At 41.5% G+C, this 23613-nt stretch overlaps 1 protein-coding gene across 6 annotated transcripts in view; it reads right to left on the reverse strand.

Moving 5' to 3' along the window:
• Window positions 1-23613, reverse strand: part of ZBTB20 (zinc finger and BTB domain containing 20) — a 626502-nt gene that overhangs the window by 33900 nt on the left and 568989 nt on the right. For 4 of the 6 annotated variants that reach the window (XM_030533280.1, XM_030533289.1, XM_030533273.1 and 1 more), the window contains 2 exons: window positions 13026-13127; window positions 4352-4539 (listed from right to left, as the gene is read on the reverse strand). In XM_030533280.1, coding sequence (XP_030389140.1) covers window positions 4352-4539; window positions 13026-13090 — 253 coding nt within the window. In that variant the 5' untranslated portion in view covers window positions 13091-13127. Of the gene's footprint in view, window positions 1-4351; window positions 4540-13025; window positions 13128-23613 lie in introns of those variants that run through there. The other 2 variants (XM_030533319.1, XM_030533310.1) reach the window with 2 other exon arrangements.

Below are 23613 nucleotides of genomic sequence, written 5' to 3' on the forward strand. Positions count from 1 at the left end.
AGGGATTACAGGGTGACTCACACTTTTGAAGAGTGATACTAATGGGTGATCTTGAGAATTAGAGAGACCAGCACATTTCACTTGAGAGTCAGGAAAATAGTTGGGAAATGTTAGTGTATAGCTATAATGTATCTAGGGGAGTGTAATGTGATTCACAGACAAAAGCATCACTGTACTGCCAACCCCAAGTGTCCAAAAATCATGGGAGTAATAAATAAATGAATACAATCCTGGCCCTTTTTCGTTGCCTTCTGGCTTCTGAACCTTTAGGATACACTGGGGACACTTTTCAAGCTTTTCTCTGCAACCATGAGGGCTATAAACTCTTTTTTTTTCTTTCGAAAAAGGAAAGCTGAGATTCCCATGTAATCATTTCACTCCAGGAGCTGGGGCTTTAAGAAAAGCACCAAATATCATGAGACCTGATAACACTTCATCAACTTAACATTAATGTCTCTTAAAAAAGGAATTAGCAATTAAGGTCATTACATAAAGTTTTCAAATGCACCTAAATGACTTACGATCCTAAATGCCATTGACTTAAACACGAATGGAACTTAGGAGCCCAAGTCACTTAACGGGCTTTTGAAAATTTACCCATTGACTATGTAACTGAAATACCATTCCATATCATATGCAGTTTAACAAAAATATAGATGAGATAACTCTTAATGTGAACACGCTGTCTGACCCTGCACCCAGGAGTTTTCCCCTGGAGTTCAATGGGAACAGGACAGGGGCCCTCCTGAGGTGCATTCTAACAATGTGTCCCAGCATCTCCCCTGTGCTGTGTTGAACTGTAAGGTCCCAGTGCAGTCCATAAGAGAGTTCAGCAGTGAAGCCCAGGAGAAGGAGACAGGAGGATACACATCCATCTTGTTCCTACTACAGAACCCCAGAGGAGGGACATATAAAAATTAAAACATAAAAACTGGAAATGACAACATTCCACTAACCTGCAACTTCACAGAACCCAACATAGCACTAGGCAAAACAGCCCCACTGAGTCACAAGGAAGGTATATAGACTCGTATTGATTGTTCAGGAAAAATACCATCCTGCGTTTCCTTCCCCACTGCCTCAGTGCCCTGTAGAGTTTAGGAATCCTGAAGGGTATCTGCCTCTCTCTCTCTCTTCCTTTCTCTTAAAGGCCCTGTGGAGTTTAAAAGGCAAACAGCCATCAAAATAAAAAAGTCAGATTTTACTAAGAGAAAAATGCAAATAGCATCTGGTTCAGTGTTTCTGTCCTGGACTGCAATGCTGTGAAGCCCACATCTGGATCTGGACAGGCATGAAACGGGGGGATATACGGACAGAGGGTTGTGGTTCAGGTCCATCGCCAGAGATTAAAAAGTGCATTCCTTTCTATATGAAAGAACTGTCTTGGCCCCCAATTAAAAATAAATGACCTCTGCATCCCTTCATCCCCTCCACCTACTACTGCTGTTCCATGTTTCGTCTTTATCTTGTCTTACTTTCCTGCTTGGACTTAACACTCACTGCGACAATTTACCTTTAGGCCAGCCCCGTTTTCTGTGTCCTCTTAAATCATAAACCCCATACCACCCATTTTTTTCAATAATCATCCAACCTGCTCCTCAGTCCCATGGAAACTCTTTGCTAAGGTGTTGTCTTTCCCTTATCTGTAACAAATTCCTTCGTAGATGGGCCGTCTTTGCCCTTCCAATGTCTAAGAATAACGCTTTTAACTATCAATAGACACAAAGAGATTCAGCTGCACCATTCCTGTGGGATTCCTATGAGTTTAGACACATCTGCTAAGATATATCTATATCTAGCAGAGTCTGAATGAAGCTTTATTTTTATTATATCCTTAGGCATTTGTTGAAATTTTCTGCCGGAATGTTCTTATCTTTTGGCACTCCCAAAACATAGGTCTACATAGTCACTGATGTTTGAACAGCTCCAGTGTTATCTACACTTTTGAAAACCTAACCTATTCACATGGGGCCATGTTCTGAAGTCCTTATTCACTTTGCACACATCACAGCCAAGGGGAGTTTTGTCCGAGTAGAAAGTGGAGTATGGCCTTAGGTTTTGGCCCCTACTAACCATTACCATTTGCTCTTTTGGTGATTAGGAAAGTGTGTGGAATCTGTGCAGCATCTGACAATAGCCTCATTGCTTCCTTGTAACTATTTATGAACATATAGGGCCAGATTTTCAATGGAGGATCTTAGCCTGTGTCTGCAATTTACACCCAAACTCTTCACATTTCACAACTCTTCACTCTGCACACCAGCATCTGCATGAACACCATGAGGTATTTAGAACTCTAACGTCTGGTATAACTCCAAGGGAATTCAAGGTACTGGCTGCTATCTGCAAAGCCCTACACGAACTAGGACTCAGCTATCTCAGAAACCACTTCTTCTGAACTGCCATTCCACCTGCATTTGCCTGGAACGCTTAAACTAATCTCTCCCAGCAAGGAAAGCGATGGGAGCTTGAAGCAATGCATTCTAGATTGAGAGTCCTTGCTTCAGGAATTTCCTCTCACTGGTAATATGTCTAAGCCCAAGAATAGGAACATTTAAGACCCAATCCTACACAGGGCAGAGTCAATGTGACTTCAGTGGGGGCTTATGGCACACAGCACCACACAGGATGGAGCCCTTAAGAGAGCATTGTATAATACATCTCTTTGCCCAGACTTTTTGTTAACTGCTTGCCTCAGCACCCTTGGCATTCAAACTACTGCCTAAACTTTCTTCGTCTTTGTCTTTTAAAGATGAGGTGCAGCTGGCTGTCGTGGTATATTTGCTACCTATATTCAGGAAACTGCTCTTAAGCTGAGCCATGTAGAGAGGTCCCAGATACTCTGGGGAACATCGCCTTGTAAATGTTTATTGTTTTTTCATGAACAAGTAATTGCACATGTAAAGTAGTGAGTGCATGTTCCAAATCTGATTTTGAAAATATTGTCCATAACATTCAAAGCTCTTTTCCAAATACATGCAAAATAAATAAGGACTCATGTAACTTGCTGTAATAGATTCAGATACCCTGGTACACTGATCTAATGCTTCAACCACCTTACAAAACAAACCCAAATCCCAGTCTTATCCAGTGACAGGCATCTCAAATTTGAACAGAATTTTCTTTTGCACCAAAATGAATGGTGCTTCCTTTTCCATTGTCTCATGCCTCTTTCTCTTTACCAGGTCAGTGGGCCAGCTTTAGGGAAACCTCCAGATGCTGTTCTATTCAAATTGAGATCTCAAGAAGAAGCTCATAATGAATAAAGTCAGAAGGTGGCAGAAATGAATTGCCGCTGAAGTGATTTGGATAGCAATTATCCCAATAACTTGGTTGCTTCCAAGACTGGCCTTCAGGCAGGTTGTTTAAATTAAAAAAAGAAAATTATATCTTATTTTTTTATTTGGTATTTTTACTGCCATGCCCAGATTTTCTTTGTATTGACCTTCACAAAGTTTATCTGGTTTCTGAGTTCTTGGAAGCTGGCTTCCTCGTCTTACTTTTTTTCCGCCCTTGTTCATTTTACAATATCTTAAAAACACTCCAAAAGAGGTAAACTACATCCCTTAAAAAATGACGAATGTGAGGGCTGACATAACCCAGTGAAGGGATGGTTGTAAAATTTCAATATATTGAAGATCTGCTGTGTATTCTGCCTTTTCAAAATCGAGTTCCAATTGCTCATTTCCTTGTTTTGAGGTTTTTGGGGGTTTTAAAATTTTTTTTGGTGTCCTGGATGAAATGGAAAAGAACATTTTTAAAAGGCCGGGAAATCTGTGCTGACTCATCTTTGAGTTAATACACTGAAAACATATCAACAGCAAAAGTGTCTGGCCTATCTGGTTGCATTGGACCTTGAGTCCTCCAGGTCCCCAACATGCTAAACCCAGTCCACCTCACAGAGCATTCTTTGCCTGAAGCCCTGTTGCATCCCGGGGTCTGCTAGAGATTTGCATTCCCTAATTGCTCTCCTCCATTGTGGCCTGGGTTGGGGTTGCAGTCAGAAAACAAGTGGGGATGAGGAGAAACACAGCTACATGAAGATGAGGAACCCCAGTCCTAGGCAGGGAGGGAGCTGGTGGGGAGCTATGCGGGCCAGTTCTGCATACCTGATCTGTGCAACTCTCTCAGCTTTCTTAGGCTGACTGAATAATCACGACCTTATCACAGAAAACTTCCTGGAAAATATTCTGAAGATAAGTGGACCAAAAAAAGGGAGGAGGGAAAGGCTGATGAGGCCTTGCTGATGACATTATGGAAACAACACGCATCAGGCTGGGAAAGCTGGTCCACAGTGTGGAATGGTATTTCACTAGCTCCCAGCAACTAGTCAGTACATTGGTGTACTCACAATCAGATGACCCTGTGTGTGCGGGCAGGTTTGTTGGTGACTGTGATGAGTGGGTGAGGGCTGGGCTCAGAGGCGGAACAGCTTCAAGGTTCAGGCAGGGAAGGCCTGGCTTGGCGCTGCTTGCACCCGTCTGAGTAATCTCATTCTTCTCAGACGCCTTCTGGTTTTCAGCTGTCTTGGGTTTCTTCCTGAAAATAAACAAAGAAACCTTTGAAGGGACTGACTGCGTATTTGGGAGAAGGCATTTTTAGAATCTGTTAAAGATAACTTGCTTTTTTTTCTTCTTATAGGGAGGCAGGAGGGAGGACTCCATGCCTCTTGTTTGGAAACAAGCTGCTCCTTGTTTTCACTCTGATGCAATGGCCCTGAGACCACATTAAAGCATATAGACCAAGTCAGAAGCTCCCCATTCTGCCCCAACTGACTACATATAAATTAAAACCTGTCTGAGTGCTTTACACAGTCTGAGCTCCATGTGACAAATATTAATCAAGGCTGCATCACTCTGAATTGAAAGTTATACAGAAATATATAGCAAATGGATCTGGAAAACAAACAAACACTGATGTTTCCAGTTCAAGAAGCGTGAAAGTATAAGCTGGTGCTTTGTGAAGAAGATTATGGATGCAGAGGGCAAGGATGGTGAAAGGGGGTAATTGAGAGAGGCAGAGGTCATTTATACAGGTGAAGAAATAAGATTTAGAGCCTTACACATCCAGCAATAGCCACACTGCATGCTGGCTTCCTCTACCTCCCTTAAAATTACTAAGTCTAATATTTATACTTCTGTAGTGCACTCCATCCAGGACCTCAAAGCACTTTGGAAACATCCAGAATGAAGTCTCAGAAATCCCACGTGAGGTGGGTAAGCATTATTATCCTCATTTTACAGGTGGGAAAACTGAGGCGTGAAGAGGGAAAGTGATTTGCCCAAGGGCATACAGCAAGTCTGTCACAGAAAGGAAGAAAGCCCAGAGCTCTGTGCTTTAAATTCTAGAAAATGCTACCTTCCTCTTTATAGAAGTAAGTTACAGATGGAGCTCTAATTGCAGTGTTTAGTTTGCAAAATCATTGTCCTGGAGAAGCAATGACTTGTAACTTTTGGCCAGCAGACATACTACTGTATATCTGGATCCAGGCAGGTGCAGTGCTCATGGAAGTGAGCAGAAAGTTATGAGGGGTAAACGTAACAATTCAGGTACTACCTGCCATGATGGCAGGATGTGTCACTTACTGCTGTTCATAGGTACAAACTAATGAAGCCTGATTTCAAAAGCTCTTCTTAGGCCTAGAATGATGCCCACTTAAAACACAAAAAACTGTTGAAGAATGGAACCTTCTTAAAACATTTTCTCTACAACAACGGCTCTGCATTATTTTTCACCCAGGGAGCCCTCCATTTGTGTTATACAAGCTCTGAGGGTTCTCCTGTTGTTTTATCCAGTTTCCCCACATCACAGCAACCATTCTACAAACAGTAGACTATCCATCACTAGACTATCCATCACCGTAATTCCTTAAATGGCTGGAATGACTGCTATGTCAGCAGCCCCTTCTGAAGTGCCTATTACCCTGGTAAATGCAAATAAACAACACAACCAGATTTCTCCTATATCTCCACCACCAAAATCCTCACTCAGCGTGTCCTGCAAAGATACAGGCTCATTAAGACAGCAAAATCATATCTTTGAGAAATAGTCCTGCCTCTTGCCTATTTTTTATTTTTTTTTAACAGATTTAACCAAACCTGTTCTAGGGTCCAAGCACCAGAAAGGGATGGAGGGGAGGAAGAGAAAGAGATACACATAAGAAAGAAAGAGCATCTATCACGCAACAGAGAGCAAAGCCACTTTGCCATTAATCGAGAACATTGTCTCCGGTTATATAAAAGAATTATATAAGCCTGGCATATCTGAGGGCAGAGCAAGTGGAAGCTCTTGTCAAACCTTGGTGGCTGCCAGTTCTAGCTGGTCACCTTCAGAGGGCAGCAGAGCACCACCTGGCTCCAGGCTACATTGCAGTGAGACAAAACCTCCCTAGAATCTTCCTCCTGGTCACCATGCCAGAGGTTAAGTCTGCCAAGCTCCTTTTTTTTTTTTTTTTAAAATTCTTTGCCGTAAGTGGTAACATTACACACTCCAGTGAAGTGTCTCCTCAGCCGGAGAATGAAAGCTGAAGTGAAAAAAGTTAAACCGGCCTGCCCTCAGCCCACCCCACCCCAATAAAACCCAGCCGAGCACCCAAACCCAAAGTAAAACAATAGAAAAAAGGAAAGAAAACGTGAAAAAGAAAAAGAAATAAAGAAAAGGCAGACACTGCATGAAGAAACACAAAGCAAAACTGGGTGCGCGTGCACACACACACACACACACACACACACACACACACACACACACACACACACACACACACACACACACACACACACACACACACACACACACACACGGAGAATCCAGGCCAACCACCCCAGGTTTCCTCATGCCCGAGTGACCAGGTTCAGTGGTCAAAACTACATGGTTGCAGGCACCTGTCTTGTGCTGGTCAGTTCTGCTTGGACCTCCCAAATTGGATGAAAAGCACAAAAACATTTTGATCTTCCCACTGCTCATGTTTCTGTTTCCAAAGAAGCTGGTCCAGGCTTTTAGATGGGAGTTTTAGGTGAATCGAGTTAGTTAGATTTGTTGTTAACCCCAGAGGTGCTGGCAGCTTTAGTGTATTTTATGTTACGGGAGCCGCCCTCCCCAAAATCAGAGGCTTAGTGCAGTGGAGAATACTCCGTCCCGTACACTGTATGGTAGGGAACAACATATATTACAAATATGTTGAAAATATAATGGGCCAAATTCTGTACTTACTTACTCCAGAGTAAATCTGAAGTAACTCTATTAGCTTCAGTTAAGTTACTCTAAATTTGTATTAGAATAACTGAGGCTAGAACTGAATCACTGGACACTGCATGAAAATCAGACAGTTTTGAAATATTGTAAGTATGCTTCACACAGAGAAAGGTCTGAAAAATAAATTGAGCATCTCAGCCCCACCCCCCCAATTCCAGCATGCTTGAAATCTGGATGCCAATTCTGATGCTAAAATCTACCTCTAGCCATACAATCTATTGCCACACGGCAATGTATTTTAGAAACTTGAGTAAGGAAAGTATACCTTTTGTCCACGAGAGCACTTCAAACATTATCACAGGCTAACTCTTGTCACATTTCCTAGGGCTTGTAGAGAAATATCTCCCCTCTTCTGCTCATTCCCAGTACCTTTCTCCCTCTGCACATGTACACACACACACACACACACCTCTTTCACAGCACTGTTGTGAAGCTTTCAGGCAATGCCAGTTCTTGTTCAGCCAGCCGTGGATCTGGGGGCCCGGGGTGGTTGGAGTGGCTGAACATCCCCATCCTTGGTAACAGATTTACAACATCTAAGGGTTTGTCTTTACTGCAGTTAATCCGAGCTACAACTCAAGTGTTGCACCTAACTCATGTCCCATCCTCACACACAAACCCCGTACTCGAGTGTGTTGATGGTTTTAACTTGAGTTGGCTGACCTGTCATGGAGTACAGGCAACAGCTCATATTAGTACAATTCATCAGCTGCTAACACTAGCACTCTGAGCTCTAATTCAACCACTCTGTACAGCTCAAGCATTAGTTTGCAGTGTGGCTGCTCTCACTCAGACTAGGCTAACTTGAGAGGAGTTAACTCAAGAGTAGATAACTTGAGTTAATTCTGCAGTAAAGAAATAGCCTGAGTGCCATATTGCTAAATAATTTCTACTTCTCTTGCATCACGAGCACTCAGAATCAAGAACAGAGGCAGGTTAGAAAATGTTTCAACTATAAGCTAAAAAACAACGAGGAGTCAGGTGGTACCTTAAAGACTAACAGATATATTTGGGCATAAGCTTTCCTGGGTAAAACCCCCCACTTCTTCAGATGCATGGAGTGAAAATTACAGATACAGGCATAAATATATATTGGCACATGAAGAGAAGGGAGTTACCTTACAAGTGAAGAACTAATGTTGAAGGCCAATTTAGTCAGCGTGGATGTAGTCCACTATAGACTGTGGCCCCAGTGACATTATGGATAGCATCCTCTACACCCACCTCTAATCTCTTTCCTCTCTGAATGGGTTTATTTGTTACCGTAGCTCTCACGGGAGACAGTATCCTACCAGGAGGCCCTCACAACAGAAACCATTCCAAATCAGAATGCTGTGGCCCTACTACATGTATTCAGTGGAAAGGGAAAGGAGGCAATGATGCTGTTTGGCAGCAGGGAAATAAGTGTTCACAGCATTACTCCTCTTCTTTCTTACTGATCAGAGATCTTTCCCTGTATCTGAGTAACTGAAACATATGAGAAAGAACCAGCAGGAGGAGGGAAGCTCAAGTAAGGGAAACATCAAAGCTAACTTAGACTTTAGAGAAAACTTATTAGAAAAAAGGCTTGGCACTCACTTTGATCAGAAACTACCTATGTAGGAGCGCAGGTACTGAGACCTTATGAACAGTCCTCTCCTCATTTCTCCAATCCCCAAGCTTAGACTCCTATAAGTCAGTGCTATGGACAGGCAGCAAATCCTGAACTGTTCATTACACAATATGTTCTTATCTCCTTATTCAAGGAGGTAAATTGGAGCACTGTCTCATCTCAGTCAGTAGCTTCAGAATGTGACCGCTGGTTGGCTGCGTCAAAAGGAATGGAACAGCTGGATTTGGCAGATGCATAAACAATGGGAGAAGGAGACAACAATGGCTGTGGTTTGGGTTTGGTGGCAGGGGCAGCTTCTCTAAGTGACCGTAGAGTATTCTGATGTCATTACAGTTTGCACATCTTCCCAGATTCTTCCTCTGAGCTGGCTACAGTGCTTGGCAGTAGCACATCATAATTTCACCTGTGGGTGTCAGTGTAATGCACTACTTCAGTATATGTGATCATGTTTCCTTCTAGTAACAGCCTATTTACTCCCAGCTAACAGAGTTACTCAGTTTCATGAGACTATGAATCAAGCTCCAGGTACGGGTGGTACCAGGCTTGATCCCCAGGGAGAACCACGCTCTTTCTCTGTATGTGGTTGTGGTTTATTGTATTAGCTCTTCCAATCATTGAAGCTGAGTCTGAAAACACTCAAGGCACCATCATCATCATCATCATCATCATCTTTACCCTCAATATAAAGGAAAACAGGGACAAGACACTGGGGGAAAAGGACACTATGTTAGATAGCCCTGATGTATAGAAGCCTAGAAGTTAGACAGGACAAAAACTTATTTATCTTACTCAACTAGTCAATGCAGGATTGTTCCTCAGAGTTCATTTTGTATGGTTTCATTCAGTCTACTTTTAAATGGCCCTTGTAATGAGGCTTCTACCCAATTCCTTTGGAAGACTCTTCCACAGCCAGATACATCTCTTGGGAAGTAAAAGCAGCAAAGAATCCTGTGGCACCTTATAGACTAACAGACGTTTTGGAGCATGAGCTTTTGTGGGTGAATCTGAAGAAGTGGGTATTTACCCACGAAAGCTCATGCTCCAAAGCATCTGTTAGTCTATAAGGTGCCACAGGATTCTTTGCTGCTTTTACAGATCTGGACTAACACAGCTACCCCTCTGACTCTTGGGAAGTGTTTCATGATATTCATCACTTAAAATATTTCCCCTTCTTTCTTGGCTACATACTCTTCAAATATCCATAGACTGTTATCAAGTCCCTCCAGCCTCTTATCCCTCCGAAGTGCCAATATCTTTTTGGTAACGAAGTATCCCCCCTTTTATGTATATAAGCACTGCAGTATTCTTTCATAAAGGTCTAGAAACCTGACATCTTACAATAATGCAGCTTCAACATGATTTTAGGCACTGAATGTAGAGTAGCACAGATTTTTTTGTCTGTCTGTTTTAAAGGCAGAATGGATCGGAACTGATTGGGTGTGGTAGACTCAGAGCTATACAGATAGGGAGGCCAATCTCCTTGCTTCAGGATGCCTCTCAAACCCAAAATTGTACTTATTTTTCTTGCTACCATATTGCATTGCAAACTCACATGCAATTTGCTGTCCAGCAATCCTCCTCAGTCTCTTTCAAACATTATGTCTCCCCAAGTTTCTCCCTCACAACAATTATCTGTGTTTGGGATTAATTTCCCCCAGATGTATTAACATGTCACAACAAGCAAACCTCTCATTCTCGTCTCCCTCACAGACAGGCAATTTAGTTTGCTCAGTTGCTAGCATTTCCCACATGTCAGCTAGCGAACATCTGAGGCCCTTTGAAACAGACATCGGCCCGAATCCCAGTTCTGGAAATGGACCCAAATGCTCTGTGTCTGAGGTTCTCCACTTTTAGAAGCGTGTCAAGCCCATTTCAACTGATGTAGGTTATTAAAAGGATTCAATTTCTCCTGGTTTCTCTTCACTCCGGCATGATCTGGGATTAGTGTATGAGACATGGCAGCTGAGTGGTTTTTTTAATGAGTTTCTACTAGTTACTTCCTTAAGCCCCATCACAGAGCACAGCACACTATCAAAAGGCTAAATGAGCAAGGTATGGGGTGAGCCCAAAGATAACCAAGATGCCTAGGGCCCTTCAGATCGGCATCTCTTAGCACGGGGAGGCAGTGAGCTGGTAAAGGTGGAGGCTGAACTCTCCAGCCTCTAGAAAAGGGACTTATTTGCGGGCAGAGCTGGGGTGCTATGGCAGCAGAGAAAACACAGAGCAAGTGCCTGCCACATTCTGTAGAGCAAAGCTTTTCAGCTTACAAAGCTGAATTATTATTTAATGGTCAAATTATGATTGCTCCTGTGTGAATGCACTGCGAATGGGAGGTGACAAAAAGGTTAGAATGAGCCCTACCTTCCCTAGTACATCTGTAAAGGAGGCAATCATAATAAGACCATTTGCACTCCCGAAGCACAAGGGGTCAAGCAGAGATGCCACATAACTGTTGATAGTTGAGGGGGTCACAATTTAAAGGTTTTGATGGTATGCAGCAGGGTTCAAGGCAGAGCAAATAAACCCTAGCAGAAATCTGAGGTGGGGGGCACGTGGCTCCAGGTGACCATCCGCATAGTCAAGGATAGGTTAGCACTGCTAGCAGCCCTAAGGAGTGTGTCTGGATGGACTGGGTCATGGTCAAGCCCTGCTCCCTGGAATACCAGCTAGTGCTTGGAGGACAATGCCAGGGGATTGCTAATGACGTAACAAAGACTGCTACTGACTGAATTTCCATCCTCCACATTCCAAGTATTACGCCTAACAGAGGCATAATGTCTCCCTCCAGCCACTGCCCCTTGAGAGCAGCATCTGTAGTACCCAAGCAAGCATTCCACCGGCTTTTTGAGTCATAATTTGGCTTTAATATAATTAGTGCACACAGTATATATATAAATCGAGGCATCTGTTTTAAAAATGTAAGAGAGAGCAAGCTATTCTTCAGAATTTTTAAGCAATATTTTTTGAGTGTTTTACTACACATTCATCTCCCGCCTGCATGTATGATACTCATGCCGCTCCTGATCTCAGTGCTTCTCACTGTGAGTCCTGACCCTCTCTCAGATGTGACATTGACAATATGCGATGTGTGGTTAGAAACTGACTATGCAAGACAGAGATACGAGTACGTTCAGTTAGAAACCAACCAACCAACCCACCCTGAGAGAAGCACAGAAGTCTGACCAGATTCCTGACCACAAAACTAAGATGGAAAGATACACAGAATTCTGACAGCAGCACCATAAAAAGTTACAAAGACAGAGAAATCTGAACAGAACACAAAACTGGAATGGGAGGAAGGGAGGCTTGATCAAAATGGCATTGGGATCCAACCCGAGCAGGATAAAACTATGTGAGGCACAAAAACCTGTGCATTGAAGCAGGAAGCTACAAGTGAGAATCAAGTCAATTTCACTAGAACAGCAAAAAAAAAATCCAACAACCAAACAAACAAAAAAACCCCAACAACTATATTAAGAGGAACAGAGATCTGGTTTCCATTACAGTTTAAAACTATAAGATTATGCCCTCTAGGGCAGCAGGTAAGAGATAATTTCAGAACACTGTGAAACTACAAGAGGCAGAAAACCCAGTGAGAACATCAGGAGGCTTCACTGAGAAGCAGAGAGTCCAATCAAGCTTCTGCAAAACTACAGTGATACACAGAGACCCAACCTGAATTACACAGAACTACGAGAACCATTGAGACTTGACAAGAGCAGCTCAAAACTTTAATGAGCTGCAGGGAAACCAAACTGCATTGCACGGAACTGCAACAAGAAATAATATGCACTGATCGCATCAGACTAGTAACTCTACAAAAGACAAAGAAATCTAATAAAAAACATGGCAAAACTCCACTGAGAGATATGAAGACACTACATTAAACTTGAGTAATAGGCAGGGGGTCCTACCAGAGCAGTGCACAGCTAGAAGATGCACATAGGTCAAACCACTGCTGAACTACAACATGAGGCCAATACTTATCAACTTTTTTATTGGTGTATTTTTTACCACTTACTTCCCAGGTAAATGTTTAATGTAAAATTTAGCTCATGTTCACCAGCAATGGCCAGGTGTTGGAGGTTTTCGGGTGTTTTTTGTTTTTTGTTTCCTTTTTGCTGAAACAAGAAGTCTTTTGTAGGACATAAAATTTACTTACAGTGGTTTCCAAATGGTGTCACTCTTCAGGTAAATCACTCCAAGCCTTGGCCCTAGTGCAGACATTCATTGGGGCAGGGGACAGAGAGAGGCTGTGTCTGTACTGGAAAGAAACAAAAGGAAAGAAGACAGGGGAATTGTTAATAATTTATCAAGAGTGAGAGAATTTGCTACAAGGTTAATCAGTATTCTCCATATCTATATGGCAGAGTGAGGCAACCCCAGCTATAAATGAGGATAAATTCCGGTCCCTAGTCTCCATGGCCTAACCATCCAAACTATTTGGCGTAGGTAAGATAGGGAGAATCAAGCAACAAACTGCCACACAATAGAATTCCTTCTTGGTCTTGCAGGTTGCCTACTATGACTGCAGCTGGACTGAGCACCAGCAGGCGCCGTAGTGCAGAAAAGGCACCAGAATTTTCCCCATCGTGTCATCTAACTCTGCTCAGAGGAGAAGACAGAAAGAGCTGCCTCTAAGCTAAAATACAGGTGAAGGAAGGAAAAGGACCTGTCTTCCTCCTCCTGCTTTCTTTGTATCACAGAAACAGTGGTTAAAATAAAAGTGTATCAGTCCAAAGGCAGAAACTCCACCTACCTCCTCATTTGGACACCAGTGGGTGCTACTTTAGTGACAAAAAATAACCAGGGAGATAATTTATTCTCAGTCTTTCAGCTAACATCAAACCTTAGTAACAGTTTTATGTCAGAAATGTCTTCTCTGGAGGCCATATCCTGCCTAGAGGAAGGAGTAAACTCAGTGGTCTAATACAGAACGGGCCCCATAAAAACCCTTCAGAACCAAGCATCCTTGATATTTGGTAGAAGGGGGAATTCAGCATCCAGACCTGACTTTTGCAATAGTTCCTCCTTTTATAACTGGCTAAACCAAATCTCTGGATCAGAACTCTACAAAATATTGGGATTTTTTAAACATTTTGCGATTGAATCCATCACTAGACTAATAGGACTTCTCTTTCTCTAACTATTACAATCCTTTGGTAGTTAGCGGTGAAGGATGGAAGTGCATCTTAAACCAACATGCAGATGACAAGTTAAATCCTGCTCACTTTACTCATGCAAGTAGCTCCATGGACATCAGTGTCTCCAGTCCTGCCCACACTGAAGCCAATGGTGCTACTCGCCTGAATACAGGATTTTCAGTAGGATCAGTGAAGAAAAATGAATATTTGCTTTATCAACAAAATCAAACAAACCCACAGGTAAACAAAAACGATACAAAGTGTCACTGTTATTTCACAGGTAATTAACATTACTGAGCAGGTCGGAATGTACGCTAGGAAACTCATCACAGTAATATTCAAAACCACTAATCAATATAGCAGACACACTGGAATGAGTGCCTACCAACACAATTAAGTATTCTCTCAGTGCATTTTAGATGACACTGTAATACTGCATTTCGCAAAGTATACTTTCAGGATCAGTTTAATGTGCACCTTTTGTAATAATGATGGCTAATGGCAAGCTGGATCTGTATAAACAGACACATGATGTACCACTTGGCAGTTACACTTCGCAGGGGCTGAAGCACACATTTTCTCTGAGGTTCCAGTTTTTGTAGACACACAGCCCTCCCTAAAGTTTGTTTTGAATTTCATATTTAAACAAATTTGAAAGATCAGTACAAAACTTATTCAGAACCACCGAGTTTCACTATATTTGGAGTGGAACAGTAAGTCAGCTCCTGATTCGCTTGAAGGGTTCACAAACCAGAGTGACAAACATCAAGGGTTGAATTTCAAGGGGTAATGATGCCCAATATGTGCACAGTTTTAGATTTCATTGCTAACATTTAGCATAAGATTTCCTTTCAATCCTTCTCCCTGCTTACTTTGTTTTCCATACACCCTTTATCTCCCCTTCTATTAATTTCAACCTTGCTTCCTATGTACATTTCATCCATGTCATTCTGTCCTTTATTCTGCCCCCTCTCCACCTTTCTATAGTCTAAATCCTGAAGTCCTTACAGAGGATCCAATCCTACAGTTTATCTGCATGCTTAACTTCCACAGTAGATTTTCAGGCAGAAAGACCAAAGGATCAGGCCCCCAGTCCTTCTTCAGTCAGGCAAAATGTCTATTGACTACAAGTTTCACACAAGTCAAGACTAAGGAAGGACAGAGTTAGCCATATGTATTTTGTTACACCTCTTCTTTCTACAGATACAGACTAACACGGCTGTTACTCTGAAACCTCTTTCTTTCTGTGTCATTTGTTGTGCCTCTGGTGTTTGGGACTCTAATCTAATTGATCCTTCGTTCTATTGGTGTGGCCAACACTCACTCTGTGGTTCATAACCAAATGTGGCAGGAAGAAAGGATGTTGGGGATGGGCTGTTCACAGTCACATATGGGAATCAAGTATTGAACCCCCGTCCAAAGTCAACTGGATTTAAGAGCCTTACTCCCTTAGGTACTTTTGAAAAAACCCACTTTGGGTGAAGAGCATGAAGAAGATTGTAAGTCCCAGAACACTTAGCCAGTTTCATTGTTCCTTTCTTCAGAGCTTCTTGTATGGCCTGAATAGCTTGGCTGCTTTCATTTAATATTAAAAACATACTGGAGTGGGATACAGGACACAGATGATTTCATTTAAAATATAAAATCAATGAAACTGAAGGTTGATCAGACTGGGGGAGTGGAGTGGGGGGTGGGCAGAACATGGTGGGGAAAGCAACATCCAGAAACACTCTAGGAAAGGGGTCTTGAGCCAGATGGGAAGGCTAACAGATAACATGGATTTTGGAGCATGAGAACATTAGGCAAAAAATAAAACATCTTTCACAAATAACAGTAAGGAAGCAGGGGACTGGATATCAGGATTCCTAGGTTCTCTATGCGATTCTGCCACTGACTCACTGTGTGAGTTTTGGAAAGTCACATAGCCCCTCTGCACCTTGGTTCCTTCTCCTGTAAAACAAGAATATTAACATCTACTCCACAGGGTTGCTGCGAGGCTTAATTAAGATTTTGAAGACACTGAGTTTCTTCCATGAATGCACTATGGAAGTACAAAGTATTAGTTAGAAACTTTCCATTAATGTTACTAACTTGGGTATTTTATACATATTTCTATATATATTTACATGTATTCCAACCCACCCAAGTCTTATTTAGTATTTTAGAGGGAGGTAGACACATTAATCATTTCATTATTTGTATTAAAAAAGGTTCATTTATGATAGCAGTGAGGTACTTCAGATTGTGATTTAAGAGGTGCACTTTAGGTCAATTTCTGTGTTGGCTTCAGTAGAGTTGCAAGGGGCATAAAGCCAGCACAAAATGTGGTCCTTTATAACAGTGCTGATGATTAATGGGCTCCCTTACCATAACTCCACATCCTGATGCTCTGATCCTCCTCTTTCCCCTTTTGTAATTTGTGTCTTCACCCTTCTTTATTTGTTTGCTACCTGACGTGAGTTGTTCATTAATCAGCACCATTGATCAGAAATGATCTGTCAAAGCCTATTATTTAAATTTCACATAAGCATTGATGTTCCTACTTTGCTCCTAACACAGTACACACAAACAAAATAATCTAGATGTATCCACTTTCCTGTGGCTTCCTTTCTTGTTAACTTAAATAGCAGCAAACATAAGCTTCCTGCCTATTCCTGGACCTGAACCTGGCTGCTTCCAGGGGTTGTTTCCTGAAGGACCCCTCTTTCTTTGTCCCTAACTCTAGTTCCTTTTGCCTCAGACACCCCCCCAATTCCTTTTCTACTTCCTGTTTGGAGCTAATAAAACTCACATGATCTAGACGCCATGGTCAGTCAGCAAAACAGCTCTGCATTTTTGTGCAGGGATTCAGCACCTGATGTCCAGATCTGGAGATATGCTCTCTCAGTGATACATGGTCAAATGGGCTCAATTTTGTAGTGAAAAGCTGATTTTTTAGATTGCCAGTGCTGCAAACCTGCACTGGGATCTGTAAATCTTTGTTTCTTTCTGCCTCGTATATCACCCCCCGCAAACTGGTTTGTTGATGATGTGTGAGGCAGCAAATAATCCCACTTGCTGTCCTCATGTGGTATTGGTTCTGCAGGACTAAATGGCAGTAAGAACTTGTTTATGTCATTAAAAGAAGCAGATCGGATTCTGAACACACATAGGATAGATCTCTTGAATAAGAAGGGACAATTTTAACAGCCACTTTCTTCATCAGAGAGATATTTTAAATCTGGGTTGTCTATGCCAAGTATAGTTTTGGTCTTTGTCATTATTACTTTTTGGAACTGGGGAAACCCAGAAACATATTTGGGTGAAATTCTTCAAGCATCTGCAAGGAGATGGTGCCATCCAGAATATCAGGTTCAAGAGCTGTCTAGTGGCACAAATGAATGATTCTAGGTGCACTTTACTAATCCTTTGTAACGGGATGATATGCACCCTGACTTTAGACATCAGTGTAGAAGCTGGGCCTTCTTCCTAGCAGTCAGTAGATAACCAGCTGTGCTGCTTTATACGCAGGATGGAGAGGAAGACAGAATTCTGTCTCTGTGTGTATACATAAGAACATAAGAATGGCCATACTGGGTCAGACCAAAGGTCCATCTAGCCCAGTATCCTGTCTGCCGACAGTGGCCAGTGCCAAGTGCCCCAGAGGGAGTTAACCTAACAGGTAATGGTCAAGTGATCTCTCTCCTGCCATCCTTCTCCACCCACTGACAAACAGAGGCTAGGGACACCATTTCTTACCCATCCTGGCTAATAGCCTTTAATGGACTTAACCTCCAGAATTTATCCAGTTCTCTTTTGAACCCTGTTATAGTTCTAGCCTTCACAACCTGCTCAGGCAAGGAGTTCCACAAGTTGACTGTGCCCTGTGCAAAGAAGAACTTCCTTTTATTTGTTTTAAACCTGTTGCCTAATTTCATTTGGTGACCCCTAGTTTTTATATTATGGGAACAAGTAAATAACTTTTCCTTATTCACTTTCTCTACATCACTCATGATTTTATATAACTCTATTATATCCCCCCCTTAGTCTCCTCTTTTCCAAGCTGAAGAGTCCTAGCCTCTTTAATCATTCCTCATATGGGACCTGTTCCAAACCTCTAATCATTTTAGTTGCTCTTCTCTGAACCTTTTCTAGCGCCAGTATATCTTTTTTTGAGATGAGAAGACCACATCTGAATGGAGTATTCAAGATGTGGGCGTACCATGAATTTATATAAGGGCAATAAGATATTCTCCATCTTATTCTCTATCCCTTTTTGAATGATTCCTAACTTCCTGTTTGCTTTTTTGACCGTCTCTGCACACTGCGTGGACGTCTTCAGAGAACTATCCACGATGACTCCAAGATTTTTTTCCTGATTTGTTGTAGCTAAATTAGCCCCCATCCTATTGTATGTATAGTTGGGGTTATTTTTTCCAATGTGCATTACTTTACATTTATCCACTTTACATTTATCATATTTCATTTGCTATTTTGTTGTCCAATCACTTAGTTTTGTGAGATCTTTTTGAAGTTCTTCACAGTCTGCTTTGGTCTTAACTATCTTGAACAGTTTAGTGTCATCTGCAAACTTTGCCACCTCACTGTTTACCCCTTTCTCCAGATCATTTATGAATAAGTTGAATACGATTGGTCCTAGGACTGACCCTTGGGGAACATCACTAGTTACCCTTCTCCAGTCTGAAAATTTACCATTTATTCCTACCCTTTGTTCCCTGTCTTTGAACCAGTTCTCAGTCCATGAAAGGATCTTCCCTCTTATCCCATGATAACTTAATTTACATATGAGCCTTTGGTGAGGGACCTTGTCAAAGGCTTTCTGGAAATCTAAGTACACTATGTCCACTGGATCCCTCTTGTCCACATGTTTGTTGATCCCTTCAGAGAACTCTAATAGATCAGTAAGACATAATTTCCCTTTACAGAAACCATGTTGACTTTTGCCCAACAAGTTATGTTCTTCTATGTGTCTGACAATTTTATTCTTTACTATTGTTTCACCTAATTTGTCCAGTACTGAAGTTAGACTTACCGGTCTGTAATTGCCTGGATCACCTCTAGAGCCCTTTTTAAATACTAGCGTTATATTAGCTATCTTCCAGTCATTGGATACAGAAGCCGATTTAAAGGACAGGTTACAAACCATAGTTAATAGCTCTGCAATTTCACATTTGAGTTCTTTCAGAACTCTGGGGTGAATGCCATCTGGTGCCGGTGACTTGTTACTGTTAAATTTATCAATTAATTCCAAAACCTCCTCTAATGACGCTTCAATCTGTGACAGTTCCTCAGATTTGTGACCTACAAAGGATGGCTCAGGTTTGGGAATCTCCCTAACATCCTCAGCCATGAAGACTGAAGCAAAGAATTCATTTAGTGTCTCTGCAATGACTTTATCATCTTTAAGTGCTCCTTTTGTATCACGATTGTCCAGTGGCCCCACTGGTTGTTTAGCAGGCTTCCTGCTTCTGATGTACTTAAAAAACATTTTGTTATTACTTTTGGAGTTTCTGGCTAGCCGTTCTTCAAACTCCTTTTTACATTCTTATTACATTTTTACACTTAATTTGGCAGTGTTTATGCTCCTTTCTATTTACTTCACTAGGATTTGACTTCCACTTTTTTAAAAGATGCCTTTTTATCTCTCATTGCTTCTTTTACATGGTTGGTAAGCCACAGTGGCTCTTTTTTAAAACTACTGCACACAGTGCACCTGTACAACAGAGGCACAATTTGCACCTCAGAAAAGATGAAATCTCAGGAGCACAGGGCACCCTGTAAGAAGATCAAAGTGTGGTTTGGAGGGTTTTGGAGCTGTGCTCCGGCTCCGCTCCAGCTCCAGGCAAAAACCTGCAGCTCCACTGCTCCAGAGCAGTTCCGCGCTCCAGCTCTGGGCTCTGCTCCAAAGCCCTGGTGGTTTGTTCATAGCAGATAGAGCTTTAATAAATACCACCACTGAAGGGAAACTTGCTTTTCCCCTGCCCTGCTAGGAGTATTGTGTATCCATTTCAGACATGTGGTCCTGAAACTCAGACAATCATTCCTCTATGGATTGGATATTTGTAGATAAACCATTTAAATGAGATGCACTGGGATGCTGCTCTAGTCTGGTAAAGGCTAGTTTCTCATAAATACATCTTTGTAAAAAGTACTGGAGAGAAATACTTTCCCTCGAATCCCAAGGGTTCCTATCGAAATCTGGAACAGCTATTCATGTTTATAGTAAAGGCTGCATCATGTTCCCAGTATTTGTCATACAAAATCTTTACTACTTATCTGTATCTATTTCTCTCTTTCCCTAGCCACCCCCCCTTTTTTTTTTATCTGACAGTGTAACATTTCACCATGCGTAAGCCCCAATTCTTTGCTTAAGCTGGAATTTGGCATTTAAAAAAAATGTCCAGACCCCATCATAATACATTGAATTGTCAGTTCCTGGAGAACTAGCAGGCTGGAGAGGACGATTTATCAAGGGGCTCTTGTGAATTTTTGTGCTCCTCTGTCACTGATTGGATTGACTCTTAAGTAGTGTTCACGGTCAGTATCTGATATTCCTTTCCCTTTTTGCAATGAGAGTTTCCAGTTCAAAGTCTCCCCTGTCTCAGAGCAGGGGTCTAAAGAACAATCCCCTTCCTGCCAAAATCCCACGGAGTATAAGTGATCCCTGCTGCCACAATGTGCTGCTCTTCATTGTGTCAGTCCAAACACCACTGGCCCAGCACTGTGCAAGCAGGTACTGGAGAGGTTGGCTTTCATTTAAGATATAAAACAGAAGACCTGGCTATTTGCTGTTAAGAAAGATCTCATCAAGTCCAGATTTATGCACAGGCATAGATAAGAAAAACACTCTCACAATCACACAAACATGGTATGGCTAATATATAACGTATATATTTTCCTTTACTACATTTTTGAAATATCTTATCCAAATTTTGAAAATACATGATATTACATCCAATTCTGCCTGTCTACATTCTTGTAAAGTGTCCATCATTATTGCATTTGAGTGCCTCACAAAATTACAGTGTGGAAACATTTCTTATCACCCTATAGAAGTCAGACATGAGTAAGTGAGACAAATATTTGAGGCCTGATTCTGGTTTCACTTGCGCAGATGGAAATAAGGAAGAACTCTCCCATGGTGAATTGAGTTACACCTGTGTTCAGCCTCTGGGGTAGGGACTGTTTCATACCTGTATTAGTACAGCACTCATCACAGTGGAGCCCCAATCCTGACTAGGGACTCTGGGTGCTGTCCTAAGATATAGATGTACTACTTCTAAGACTAAAACCAGCGTGAGCTCGGAAACAGACCATACATTCATGTGCCGAGAGTACAACACTAAGACACAGCCTTGTACTTACTACAGGTTACAATGAATCAGATGTTTGAGTTAGTAGTTAAAAAAAGGAGAACGAGGTCATAGATAGAGGAAGAATTAAATAAGAGAACAAGCTGCCGTTCAGAAGTTTTTTGAAGCCACAAGCAGCAGCAGTCATCGAAGATGGCCAATGCAGCATGAGGGCAGCTGCTTAGTCACCAAGAAAAACATTTGGACAGAATTACACTGTCGTGCAATTTCAGTCAACAAAGAATAAAAGTGAGTCCATTCCCAGAAAACATTATCATGACCAATGCCCCTGCCACTGAAATGAGTTGTCATCACTGCACCCACTAAGGACCAAGAAAATGACTAGGAATTAACATTGTAACAGTAATGTATCCATCCCCTCCACTGCTTTGGCTAGTTATGACAGATGAGCTTCATGAACATTTCATTGCTAAGGAACCCTGTCAAAATATTGGTGATTTCTCCAAATCTGTTCAACATCATGGAGATGTCAAACGAAGTCTGAAAGGACATTATTTCTGAGGCAGAACAAAAACAATGCAAGCATCAGAGAGAATGGCTGGTCTATTCTTCACAAACTGGTTCAGTTTATTGCTGTGTTTGCAAACTTTTCAGCACCTCTCCAAAACAACAAGCTTTTAGTTCCGCAGGTGTCAATAAATGGAAGAATTCCTCAAAGAGGAAAAGATCTCCATTTCCCATAGATAAGAAGTTGCAAACTGACAATCGATTCTCACCTGTCTATGCACATTGACTGTATCATGTAACAATAAATAATGCATCTCCTGGCAACTATCCTGGAGAGAATGGTCAGAAGTGTACAACACTTAATGTAGTACGGTTTGGTCTTTTTGGTGGCCATAATATCCTTGGTTCTCACTCTTTCATGGTTATTTGCAACCATCAGCCTGGATTCATCCCTTCCTGGCTAATGAAAAGAAACTGGCTGCTAACTGATTCATTCCTGTGGTTCACCTTACAGTAAAGATGCTGAAAGTATGTGCAGTAACTATGCAATACAAGTCACAATCATCCTCGGTGTAGTTCCACTGATGTGAACGGAGTTATACCAGGTATGAATCAACTTGTCACAGATATGCAGAGAACAAAAAGAAGCAAAAGAAAATCTGGATTCATCATGTATTTTCATCTATTCATCCATTTCTAACACACTAATCACCAAAATGTATTAAAATTGACAAATGGAAGAATTAAAAATATCTCAGCATCATCTTGGTAGAATTATTTTCCTCTCTCAGCAAGATTTTAGCACATGACTTTATTTGGAGAGAAATGTCTTTTAGGAAGAAGAAAACTTGCTAGCTAATATGAAAATGTAATGGTCTGCCCTACTACAGTCATCAATTTTACAAGACTGTGATAAATTTTGTACAAAGCATGCCTTGTGATGTATCATTTGAAAATTCATAATCTGCTGGCCAGAAGTTGCTGTTTATACAGAAAAGCAGTGTAAAAGGCACTCCAGGCTAAAGAATTGAGGGGACACAACTATTCAACAGTCCAGATTGTACCCTGGGGAATGTCACAGCAGGCCCATTTGAAAATGTGTGTGTTGCATTGTGCTCTAAGAGAGGCAAGACATAAGCTCTCCCTGAGCTTGTAGGGTAAGGAGTTCATAACCAAACATCCTTCACTGAGAATGTCTCATCCCCAGCTCCTGAGATTCTCACCATGCTAAAAACGCTAAGTTTCACATGATGTTATCAGCAACAGCATCCCAATTTTCTTGCAAGCCAACAGTTATAGAATCAGTAACCAACCCAGTGAAAAGACTAGGTAAAAAGAACCAGCAAGATACTTTTCCAGATGTTTATATGTCTCTTCCTGTATACTTAATGATTCCAGACTCAAATTACACAACTGAATGTTCATTTAATTTATGTCGAAAAGGATTAAAGAAAAATACACGGGATCCATGGTGAGAGAGGGAAACTCGGAGCTTTGGTTCCATTATCCATTGAGTGATAACTGACTGTGGTCTTGGAGTTTGAAGATTTGATCTAAGAGATTGCTTCCTGAAAAACAAGGAGAAAGCCACCGTAGACTTCCTATTTCACACTTCAGTGACAAAACACTAAGCTAAAAAGTTTTAGATGAACCCATGAATTTATTCCAAACCATTGTTTGACCAAACTGATGGTTATGCACATTTGTGAAATATATCATTTAAAATGTCAAGTCATTGACTGAAATAGGTCCTGAGGTGTAATGTATATTTGTTATAATTATTTAA

The sequence above is a fragment of the Gopherus evgoodei genome, chromosome 1, assembly GCF_007399415.2.
Source record: "Gopherus evgoodei ecotype Sinaloan lineage chromosome 1, rGopEvg1_v1.p, whole genome shotgun sequence".
Taxonomy (NCBI): domain Eukaryota; kingdom Metazoa; phylum Chordata; order Testudines; family Testudinidae; genus Gopherus; species Gopherus evgoodei.